The sequence below is a fragment of the Lucilia cuprina genome, chromosome 4 (genome assembly GCF_022045245.1).
Source record: "Lucilia cuprina isolate Lc7/37 chromosome 4, ASM2204524v1, whole genome shotgun sequence".
Classification (NCBI taxonomy): domain Eukaryota; kingdom Metazoa; phylum Arthropoda; class Insecta; order Diptera; family Calliphoridae; genus Lucilia; species Lucilia cuprina.
In genome coordinates this window covers 94,327,321-94,339,649 of record NC_060952.1, presented here as the reverse complement: position 1 = coordinate 94,339,649, position 12,329 = coordinate 94,327,321, and the positions used below count along the sequence as shown (strand labels likewise).

Sequence of the window (12,329 nt, the reverse complement as noted above, 5' to 3'; positions counted from 1 at the left end):
CTTGATTTATTAACTAATTATGAATTTTGTTCAATTTATGAAATTTAGCTTAAATAAAAATTTCAAAATTTATCGTAAATATTAAAGCCATTTGCAAAAGCTTTTTGTTGTAAACCTTTTTAAGATATGAAAGCTTATATTTTTCTTTAATTTTGATTTTTGTTAAATTAATGAAATTTTGCTTTAATAAAAATTTCAAAATTTTTCGTAAATATTACAAGTATTTGCAAAAGCTTTTTATAAAAATTCTTTATAGCATATGAAAGCTTTTATTTTTTACTAATTTCGAATTTTGTAAAATTTTTAAAAATTTGCTTTAATAAAAATTTTAAAATTTATCGTAAATATTAAAACTATTTGCAAAAGATTTTTATTATAAATCTTTATAGCATATGAAAGCTTTTAATTTTTACTAATTTCGAATTTTGTTAAATTTATAAAATTTAACTTAAATAAAAATTTCAAAATTTATCGTAAATATTAAAACTATTTGCAAAAGCTTTTTATTCTAAATCTTTATAGCATATGAAAGCTCAAATTTTTCTTTAATTTTGATTTTTGTTAAATTTATAAAATTTTGCTTAAATAAAAATTTAAAAACTTATCGTAAATATTACAACTATTTGCAAAAGCTTTTTATAAAACTTCTTTATAGCACATGAAAGCTTTTATTTTTTACTAATTTCGAATTTTGTTAAGTTTATAAAATTTATCTTAAATAAAAATTTCTAAAATTTATCGTAAATATTTAAACTAGTTGCAAAATCTTTTTATTAAAATTCTTGATATCACATGAAAGCTTTTATTTTTTATTAATTTCGAATTTTGTTAAATTTATGAAATTTAACTTAAATAAAAATTTAAAAAATTTATCGTAAATATTTAAAATATTTACATTTAATTGTAATTAATACTGATTACAACAAACAAATGCTTAAATTTTTCTCTAATTTTGATTTTTATCAAAAGTTTAAAAATCTTTTTAAAAACTTTGTACAAAAATTTATCGTAAATATTTTAAATACTTTCAATTAATTATTGTTAAAAATTTTTACATCTTATGAAAGTTTAGATTTAATACTAATTTTGATTTTTCTTTAATTCGAAATTTATAACAATTTTGCTAATTAAATCTTAGTTTTAATTTAAATCTCAATTAAACTTCTCTTATGTTGTAAACTTGAGTTGAAAATAGAAATAACAAAACTCTTTTTTTTTCTAGTTCTCCTTCTTAAGCTCTTAATAAATGAGAACTTTTTTTCTGTTTACATTTTTTTCTACAAACTAATGCAGTTTTTTTTTCTTTTGTAATAGTATGTATTTTTGTTTATTGTTATTGTTTTTAAATTTCACATGCGTTTTTTTCAATTTTTGTTGTTGCCTTAACATTATTGTTGGTTTTTAGGCTTTCTCGCTACTTTCTAAACAAAACAACTAATTTAAAACCTCATTCCCTCAAAAGAAAAAGCTCTATGGTGGAAAGAAAAAGTGTAAAGTAGTGTATGTTTGTGTATGTGTGTGTGGATTGGATAAATGAATTGAAAGAGGATGATGGAGTGTAGAAAATAAACAAACAAGACGGTTAAAACAACTACAACAAACCACATGAAATGTGTAACCTCACATTTATTTCGTTTATTTTTGTTTTTTTTTTTTCTTCACTTTGTCTTGTTGTTTTTGTTTGGACAAACGACACTTAAGATTAACACAGATCGATATTATTAAAGTGAAATGTAAGTGAGTGTTTGTATATTGGAAAAGAAAGAAAAGAAATTTCACATTTTTTTATTTTGATTTTTTTTTTTTTTTTTTGGGGTTAATAATTAAGAAAAGTGATTAAATTAAATTGATAAAAGAGGTTGCTTGCTGACTTGATCACAGTGTTGAAAAAAAATTAATGAACGTTTTTTTTTTTTTGGTGAAGTTTAAATTGTTAAATATTTTTAAACATTTAGAAAGCTAGTTGCATTTATTTAAAAAAAAGCAAAACAAAGAACAATTTTTGTAAATTTTTAAAGCCTTAAGAATCTTTGTTAAAACCATTTAATTTTTATCTAGATTTTCTTTGTAGCCAAAGCCACATTCCTTTTTTTCTTCTGCTATACATTACTTTTACAACACATGAAACTTTCTTTATCTTAAATACAAAAAAATTTCTCTTTAAAATATTACAATAACAATAATATTATTTTCCCCAAAAACATTTTCTTACAACTTTTACTTAATATCAAAAAACATTCGTTTGTTTGATTGTTTGTTTGTTTGTCAAACAACAATGACGATGAAAGCTTTAAACAAACAACATACTGCCATACACATTATACCTAGTGGGTGTTTTAAAGCAACAATAACAACAACAACATTATACCGGAAGTAAAAGAAGCTTGAAAAGAGAAACAATATACATTTTCACATGTCAAATCACGATCATTCATCCTGGCACCAGAGCTAACCGAAACGTAACGCCAAATCAAACCAACCAAACAGCAAAAACAATAAATAAATGTTTATTAATAAATGCAATAACTTTTTTTTGCTTTTATCATCATCATAGCAAATTAATGTTCAACTGGCTGCGCACTCTCTTTCTGCCTGTGTGCATTTTTTTAGTGTTAGCAGGCATGGAAAATTCAGTGCTATAGCAATTTTTGACATAGAGCTAAGACGTTTTTAGTATTTTACTGTAGTCTAGTCAATGGTCTAATCTATAGTCTAGTATATAGTCTAGTCTACTGTCTAGTTTATAGTGTAATATAGTCTAATCTATTGTCTAGTAAAAAGTCTAGTCTGTATGTACCTAGTCTAGTTTATAGTCTAGTCTATAGTCTAGTCTATAGTCTAGTCTATAGTCTAGTCTATAGTCTAGTCTATAGTCTAGTCTATAGTCTAGTCTATAGTCTAGTCTATAGTCTAGTCTATAGTCAAGTCTATAGTCAAGTCTATAGTCAAGTCTATAGTCAAGTCTATAGTCAAGTCTATAGTCAAGTCTATAGTCAAGTCTATAGTCAAGTCTATAGTCTAGTCTATAGTCTAGTCTATAGTCTAGTCTATAATCTAGTCTATAGTCTAATCTATAATCTAGTCTATAGTCTAATCTATAATCTAGTCTTTAGTCTAGTTTATAATCTAGTCTGTAGACTAGTCTTTGGTCTAGTCTATAGTCTAGTTTATAGTCTAGTCTATAGTCTAGTCTATAATCTAGTCTATAGACTAGTCTATAGTCTAGTCTATAGTCTAATCTATAGTCTAGTCCATTCTAGTCTATAGTGTAGTCTAGTCTATAATCTAGTCTAGTCAATAATCTAGTCTATAGTTTAGTCTATAGACTAGTCTAGTCTATAGGCTGGTATATAGTCTAGTTTCTAGTTTAGTATATAGAATAGTGTATAGTCTTGTTTCTAGTTTATTCTATAGACTAGTCTATAGTCTGGTCTATAGTCCAGTCTATAATCCAGTTTATAGTCTGGTCTGTAGTCCAGTCTATAGTCTAGTCTACAGTCTATTGTCCAATGTACAGTCAAATCTATAGTTTTTACTAGATTAGTTTATATTTTTGTATATAGTTTGGTATATAGTTTAATATTTTGTCAAGTCTTTTCTATTATTACTATCTTAAAATTCCAATTTTCCATACCTGGGTGATAGTGATTGTGTTAGCGTTAAAGTTTCTCTTGTTTCTCTGTATACACTTTGTTTTGTTGTTGTTTTTGTTTTATTTTTCTGCCACTTTTACCCTTGTATAACAAAATTTTCACGTGTTTGTTAATGTTTAGCTGTTTTTTATTGAAATTTAAATACAGCAATAACAACAACATCAAAACAATATACGTGTGTAAGTATGTTTATGTCATTTATTTAATAGATTATGATATTTGTTGTTTTTTCGACGCTCTCTCAAAAACCCAAGAAAATTCAATTTAATTTCCATTTGGTTTTTACTTATAAATTACTTTGATGTAGATTTAGTTGAGTGAAAATCGCTTTTTTTATAACGTTTTTTTTTTCAAATGCTTTCTTTTTTCTTTAATATTTTCCCATTTATATCGCTCTGCTGTTAACACCAACAACAACAATATGATGAGTGAAAATTTTCTTTCCTTTTACTCCTGTTTAACAACAAAACAAAATTTTCACCTTTTTTATTGAAATTATTGCTGCTTGCTGGTTTTTCTCGGTTGGTACCATCAATGAAAGTTTAAACACTTTAAAATAAATTTATTTTAATAAAAAATTAAAAAAAAAACTTTCGAATTAATTTATTATGTAACTCTCTAACCATAAAAAGACTTGATTTGCTTTTTTTTGTGTAAAAAATTGTTATTGTTATGGCTGGTTAGTTTGTTGTTGGTGTTATAACTTTAATGTTACTTTTTTTAAGCAATGCTGGTTGTTAATCATCATCTTGATGATTGTTTTTGTAAATGATCATCATGTTAATTATTATTACCAAAAGTTTGGTGATATTTTCAGATGAAAATATTTATAGTTTTCACTTTTATTTCTCTTACTCTTCATTTTGAAATGAATTTTTTTGCGTAATAATTGAATCAATTTTTTTTATAAAATTTGTGAAAGTATAGATATATTAATTATATACAAAAAGCTAAAAAAATATTTATAATAAAATAATTTTTATATTTTTATAAAAAAGATTAAGAAATATATAAAAATTATGGGTATTAACGAAATTTATCAATAAATTAATCTTAATTTAATCTTATTACATTTATCTTAATAAATAGCGTACGCGTTCAGCAGCTGCTGCTATTATTTGATAATAATAGTTTATTTTTCTTTGATAAAATCGTATTTTTGTTTTCCTTATTGTGTTAAAATTGTTGCTACAATACGTGCCATTCACTTAAATCAAAATTTTCGATTAACAAAAGTTTGTTAATGTTTTCAAATTCTTTGGAAAATCTTTAAAAACATTTACAACTGGTCACACTTTAATGAGATTTTGTTTTTGATTTCTTGTTGATCTTTTCTTTCAATTTTATTAGCCCTTTTACTCGGCTGCTGTCACTTTTGACTTTTGCTCTTTGTTTTCATTTTTGTGATAAACAACACCTTTCCATTTTGTCACGTCTTATTGCAGCAACTGCTGCAGTGTTTTCTCTAGTGTGTAATGTGTGTACGTGTGTTTATTAGTGTAGGCGCTGCGCTTTCTTTTTGTTTTTATTATAATTGTTAAATTTAAAGAACATCTTTAGAAGGTTATAACCTCAATGTTTTTTTCCTCTACATTTCTTTTATTCTGCTCTTTTTTTCTTGTTGTAAATTTTGTTATTGTTTAATAAATTTTTGTTGAGTTTATGATTTTTCTTTTTTTGTTGTTGCTTTTTTGATGGCCATCATTGGGAAAATCCGTTATTTTTTGGTCTCAATGTTTTGTTTTGCTGTTTTGGCGCTTTTTGTGAGTGTGACTGATAGTTAAAAACAAGAAGATAGTTCAGTGTCTTGTAAACAAAGCAAGCACCGGGTGTTTCGCAAATCTTTAAATACAGGGATTTTAAAGTAATTTCATTAAATTTAGGAAATCTTAATGAAATTTTTTCTTGTTGTAAATTTTGTTATTGTTTAATAAATTTTTGTTGAGTTTAAGATTTTTCTTTTTTTGTTGTTGCTTTTTTGATGGCCATCATTGGGAAAATCCGTTATTTTTTGGTCTCAATGTTTTGTTTTGCTGTTTTGGCGCTTTTTGTGAGTGTGACTGATAGTTAAAAACAAGAAGATAGTTCAGTGTTTTGTAAACAAAGCAAGCACCGGGTGTTTCGCAAATCTTTAAATACAGGGATTTTAAAGTAATTTCATTAAATTTAGGAAATCTTAATGAAATTTTATTTAAAACATATAAAAATTAATGAAATCGTTTAAAAAATTTTGAGACAAAATTATTACTTTAAATATTAAGCATTTCTATGAAGATTTTAAAGTATTTGTTTTTTTTTTTGCAATTATTAGTGAATAAATTAAAAATATGTTAATTTTTGTAATATTAATAATTTCCATGAGGATTTAAAGCAACTTTTTAATATTTCTTGGCCATATTGCACATTTTTTCTATTTATTTTTTAATATTTTCGTACACCTATTTCTTTAATTTTTTTTTGCCAAAATATAAAATTTATTTAAAATATATTTTTTTTAAGTTCAATGAAATTTCTTTTATATTTAGTATTTATGCTTCCATTTAGCAAGATTTTTTTGGTTTAACCTTTAATTTTACATTTTTCAAATGTGATTGTTAAAAAAAAAACCTCAAAATTTTTATTACAATACCTTTTATTTACCTTTTAAATTTACAACTGGTTTCGAAAAACACGACAACAAACAGTTTGTTCACCTTGATGACAACAGAGTAGGAAGAAGACAGAAAAAAAAATACGTAAAACACCTTTAGAATCTTCACCACCCTTGTGTCAATATACTCACATCATCATCATCATTTTGATCATTGTCATTATATTTTTGGATTTATAATGAATTTTCAACAACAATCGCCTACATTTGCTCAAACGGATGTGTTAGTGTTTAGACAAAAAGGTCCTTTTTGTTATTTTTCTAAAATATCTATCTGTGTGTTCAATGAATAACACCTTGAATTTTTGTTGTAACTACCTTGAGTGTTTGTAAATACCCTTAGATGGACGGACTATGAACTGTGACAATCTAACATTTGAGCAAATAATTTGAGCAGATTTTTCTCGAAATAACAATAGAACTAGCTGCAATTATTTGTTACATCTGCCTTTCATTAAATGTCTGCAGCTTGAGTGACGTGGTAAGGATTTTTGTTGACTGCTGCTAGTAAATCTATAGATTCTTTTGTTTTATAGAGTTTTTTCTGTTTCTGTAATCCTTGAAATGATCTTTTACTTTAAGGCTAAAGTAACTTAACAAAATCTCAAACTGTTGATTTGAAATAAAAATTACAATTTAGTTGTTTAAAGTCCAGCCAGCGTTAAAGACGTGTTAAAAAACATTAACAAAAAAAATAAATATTATTTGCAACACTCTGTTATAGTTTGTTTACCTTTTAATTACTTGTCATTTAAAACAAGCAAAGTGCTCTTATTACTTCAAAAAAAACTACCGTTATTCTATGACTATTACCGTCTTTCTCTAGCTTTATAGAAAACAACAATAAATTAATAACTGTTTTATTAACATATATTTTACTTAAAATTTATTGCAAATTTGATTTAAAACGTTTTATGTAACTTGTGTCTTAAGTCGTTTTTTGTTAAGTTTTTTTATTTTTTGTTAATTTTCTTGTATTTTTTTATAATTAATTAAATGTTAAAATTTTTTTCGTGTTAAACAATTTGTGTTTGTGTTTTATACAAAAAAATTTATGCAATTGTCTTATTTATTGTGGAAATTGTCTTTGGAATATTTTATCAAACTGGATAATAATTCGTTATTGTTGAAATTATTAAATTTAATGTCTTCGCCAACGTCTGCATATTCTTCGCCCTCTTCCTCATCATCCTCATCGGAATATTCACCCTCAACATCTAGTCCCGAGTCTAACTCATCTTCTTCATATTTAAATTTAATTAAAGTAGAATTTGATCGTAATATTATGGATTTGGTTTATCAGCCGAGGTGAGCTAGAAATAATTAGAATATTTAAGGAAAATCCTGGTTAAGATTTCGAAAATACTTTAAACATCACTAAAATGTTTATAAACATATAAAAATCATGCAAATCTTTAGTTTTAACAAAATTTTGTTGAAAATTTTATAAATTATTTAAAAACATATTAAAATTTCCTAATTTAGTAAACTTTATCTTAAAACTAAAGCATTTTCTTATAAAATTTATGAAAAACTTTAAAAAAAGATTCAAATTTTTACTAATTTCCTTCTTTTCTTAATTCCAGATTGCCGGTGAATGAATGTCAGGCAAGTCAAACTGCTAGAGTGACATCTAACCTAAACGCATCCAGTAGTACAATGGCGGTTAGTCGCGTACCTTCACCGCCTTTACCGGAAGTAAATACACCAGTTGCTGAGAACTGGTGTTACACACAGGTAAGTTCTTATACATTTTGCAAAGAAAACTCCCTAAAGATTTTACAAAAGAAATGCAATATAAAACCACTTTAATCCTAAGCCTTAAGGAAAGAGATTAAATTTCGATATTTAATACTTTGAAAAATATCCTGTTTCTTTCTTTTGTGAAATTTTGTTTTTTTTCTAAATTGTTTGCATAAACTTAATTGTTTTCTGGTTTTCTATTTTAATCCAGGTGAAAGTGGTTAAATTTAGTTATATGTGGACCATAAATAATTTTAGTTTTTGTCGCGAGGAGATGGGCGAAGTTTTAAAATCCTCCACATTTTCTGCCGGTGCTAATGACAAATTAAAATGGTAGGTTTTTTTTCTTTAAACTTTAAATTATTTAAATATTTTATTATTATATTTTTTTTTAATTTCCAGGTGTTTACGTGTTAATCCAAAAGGTCTAGATGAAGAAAGTAAAGATTATTTATCCTTATATTTATTATTAGTTTCCTGCAATAAATCAGAAGTTAGAGCCAAATTTAAATTTTCCATATTGAATGCTAAAAGAGAAGAAACCAAAGCCATGGAATCACAGAGGTGAGTAAAGAAAATTTAATAACAAATTCTTTAAATTTGCATCTTTTTGTTAAGAAAATGTTTGGCAACATGTTACAATTAACAATTAATGTATCGCAAAATCGATCATGATCTTTAAAACACTTTCTTTTTTTCCAACCTTTTGTTTTTCAGAAACAAGTTTTTTATGCAAAAAAGGTTGCGCAACATGTTGCCTAAGCATAAATTGTACAGTTTTCGTTTAAATTTTTGAAATCTTTGCAAAACATTTAAGACTTGACAGCCAATTACAAAAGTTTCTTTAAAATACATAAAATTTGTAATTCACTTAAAAAAAACTAGTTTAATAACATGTTTCAACCAAAATTTAGTTCCTAAACATGTTGCCAAAGTATAAAATATTTAAAAATATTAAATACATTTGAAAAATATTGAATATTTATAAAAATATAGCAAATTTCTTTAGTAATCATAGATTTTTATTTGAATTCTATATAAATTGTTTCAGCAACATGTTGCCAGTCAGTTTTTTTAAAGAACTATTCTAAAAATCTTCAAAAAATAAAAAAACCTTAAATATTCTTTAAAATTAAAACTTGTTTACTTTTATTACTACAAAAAAGAAGTTAAGCAACATGTTGCAAAACTTTTTTTTTGCTGAAACTTTAATACAGAAACATTTGCAAAAAAATACTTTTCTAAATTGATAAAAAAACAAAAACCTAAAGATATTCTTTTAACAGCAACTTAATTTTTATTTAAATGATGTTTAGCAACATGTTGCTAAACATTTATTGCTTTAAAATTATATTAAGTTAAAAAATAAACTTTCTTTTTTCCTCTTATAGAGCATACCGTTTTGTACAAGGCAAAGATTGGGGTTTCAAAAAGTTCATTAGACGAGATTTCCTATTGGATGAAGCCAATGGTCTACTACCCGAAGATAAATTGACAATATTCTGTGAAGTTAGTGTTGTGGCCGATAGTGTTAATATTTCTGGTCAATCAAATATTGTACAATTTAAAGTGCCCGAATGTAAATTGAGTGAAGATTTGGGTAATCTCTTTGATAATGAGAAATTTAGTGATGTAACGTTAGCCGTGGGTGGCCGTGAATTCCAAGCACATAAAGCTATACTGGCAGGTAAGTTTTTCTTTAACTTAATGAAAAAAGAAAAAGTAAAACAAATAATTAACTTATTTTTAATTTTTTTCTTTTTTTGGTAAAACAGCTCGTAGTGATGTCTTTGCTGCCATGTTTGAGCATGAAATGGAAGAGCGTAAATTGAATCGTGTCGCCATAACGGATGTTGATCATGAAGTTTTAAAAGAAATGTTACGTTTTATTTACACTGGCAAAGCGCCAAATTTAGATAAAATGGCCGATGATCTCTTAGCAGCAGCTGATAAGGTAATTAGTTTTATCTTTGATCTTCTTTTATAGATTTCATTTTTAATTGTTTTTGTTTGTTTTTGTTTCTTTTTCTTTGTTTGTCATTAGTACGCTTTGGAAAAGCTGAAAGTAATGTGTGAGGAAGCGCTGTGCGTTAATCTCTCCGTTGAAACAGCAGCTGAAACCTTAATATTAGCCGATCTCCATAGTGCGGATCAATTGAAAGCACAAACGATAGATTTTATTAATACGTAAGTTTATTATTACTTTTATTTGTTTTTTTTTTCTATGTTTATGTTTATAAACATGTTTATAAGGTTTTTTATATACAAAGTTTTTGTTATCAAGCTATTTAAACTAATTCAATTGACTTTGACTTTTTAAAAAAGCATAATTTTTATGATGGTTAGAAAAACTAGTTGGTTTTGTTTTAAAAGCAATGTTTAGACTTAATTGCTTAGCAACATGTTGCTAAAGTATCCTTGTTTGTTTAACAGTTTAATAAAATGTTTAAATTTTTAAATTTAAAGCAAATTTTTAAACTGTTTTTTAACAGTTTTTAGTTTGTTGAGATTTAGCAGTTAAAATTGAATGTTTCTAAACGTGTTTTATATGTTTTAAAACATTGACATTGGCAACATGTTGCTAAGAACACATTTTGTGTAGATTTGTTAAGAAAATTGGAACAATTTCAAAAAATTCTTTATAGTTTTGAATTATATATGGAATTTTTGCCTTTAGCAACATATTTTCTTTATCTGCTTGTTTCCAAGACACTTGGATCTCTGCTCCGGAACGAGCCGATTCTCAATTGGCCAAAATTTTCAACTCAGCCAGAGCTGTATCAACCGGAAGTTTTTTCCCCAGGGAAAGAACATCCAGTTACAGCCAACCTATTACAACAACAACCATCAAATGCTTTTCTTTTCTATAAACATGTTTCTAAACTTTTGTTTATAAATTTTCAATTTAAAAATAACTTTTTTAATAAAAAATTATTATTTTTTTCTTTTCTCTCTTAATTTAGTCATGCCACCGATGTAATGGAAACTCAAGGTTGGCAAAACATGATCACAACACATTCACATTTAATTGCTGAGGCATTTCGAGCGCTTGCAACACAACAAATCCCACCGATCGGACCACCCAGGAAACGTGTAAAAATGAGCTGAAATTTTAATAGAAACAACTCAAACAACAGCAACAACAAATACATAGATAATCATCATTATAATAATAATAATATTAAAAACAACAACAACAGCAACAATAATTATTATAATAAAAACAAAAACAACAACAACAAAAACTATTCTTACTACTACAACTATTATTATTATAATTATAAATATTATTACAATTATTATTACTATTATAACAATAATAACTACTATAACTACAACAACAACAGCAACAATACAAACACAAATAATAGTAATAACTACAACAACAACAATTTGAAACACATAAATTTAATTAATGATTTAACAAATCCCAAAAACACAAAAACTTTCAATTTGAATATTTTGAAATTTTCTAAAACTTTTCCATATTTTTTTTATGTTAATTTCTTTATACAACTAAAGGACAACAACAACCACAATAACAATTATTATTATAACAACAATAGCAAACTAATGGCCAATTTAAGCAACATTTTGTATTTGTTTATTAAACAAATTATTTTATATTATTTTAAAGAAAAATGTTTTTTGTTTTTTTTTTAATTAAAACAAAAACAAGTTGCTTAAGTTTGAAAATTTCTTAAAAAAAACCAAAACCTACTGGACTTTCTTCTAAAAAAAAACAAAAACTTTGCTGCTTCTTTCTTTCTTTCTTATTTTAATAAAAAAACCAACAAAATGTTTTCTTTAACTTTAAACTTTTCTCTTTTTTTTCTATAATTTTAAGAAACTTTTATTGTTTATTATTTTATAATTTAAGTTTTAATTTTTTTTTTTAATTATTATTATTTTTTTCTTTATTTAAATAATTTTTTTAATTTTTTGCTTTTTGAGTTTGTATAAAAAAATTTTTTTTTAATATTAATAATAATTTTTTAATTAATTTAAATATCTATTGGTTTAACCAAAATATCTTTAATTAATAATTATTTAGAATTTTATTTACCAACACACAACCCGCCAATTAAGCGTAAAATCAAAATATTACTTTTTTTCTTTAAAATAAAATTAAATATATAAAAAAACAACAAAAAACAATTGAACAAAAACTTAATAATTTAGTTTTTTAAAACGTTTGTTAGGAGTTTTTGTTAAAGTAAACATTTAAAACAAAAAAAAAAACTTTTTCCAAACATTTCTTTAAAAAAAAAATTTATATATTT

At 24.9% G+C, this 12,329-nt stretch overlaps 1 protein-coding gene across 3 annotated transcripts in view; it reads left to right on the top strand.

Moving 5' to 3' along the window:
* Positions 1-11,278, top strand: part of LOC111687906 (protein roadkill) — a 141,611-nt gene extending 130,333 nt beyond the window's left edge. For 2 of the 3 annotated variants that reach the window (XM_046950119.1, XM_046950118.1), the window contains 7 exons: positions 7,890-8,040; positions 8,258-8,379; positions 8,449-8,610; positions 9,438-9,733; positions 9,822-10,000; positions 10,091-10,233; positions 11,010-11,278. In XM_046950119.1, the coding sequence (XP_046806075.1) occupies positions 7,963-8,040; positions 8,258-8,379; positions 8,449-8,610; positions 9,438-9,733; positions 9,822-10,000; positions 10,091-10,233; positions 11,010-11,154 (1,125 nt within the window). In that variant the 5' untranslated portion in view covers positions 7,890-7,962 and the 3' untranslated portion in view covers positions 11,155-11,278. Of the gene's footprint in view, positions 1-7,267; positions 7,612-7,889; positions 8,041-8,257; positions 8,380-8,448; positions 8,611-9,437; positions 9,734-9,821; positions 10,001-10,090; positions 10,234-11,009 lie in introns of those variants that run through there. The other variant, XM_023450387.2, reaches the window with a different exon arrangement.
* The last annotated feature ends 1,051 nt before the right edge of the window (positions 11,279-12,329 follow it).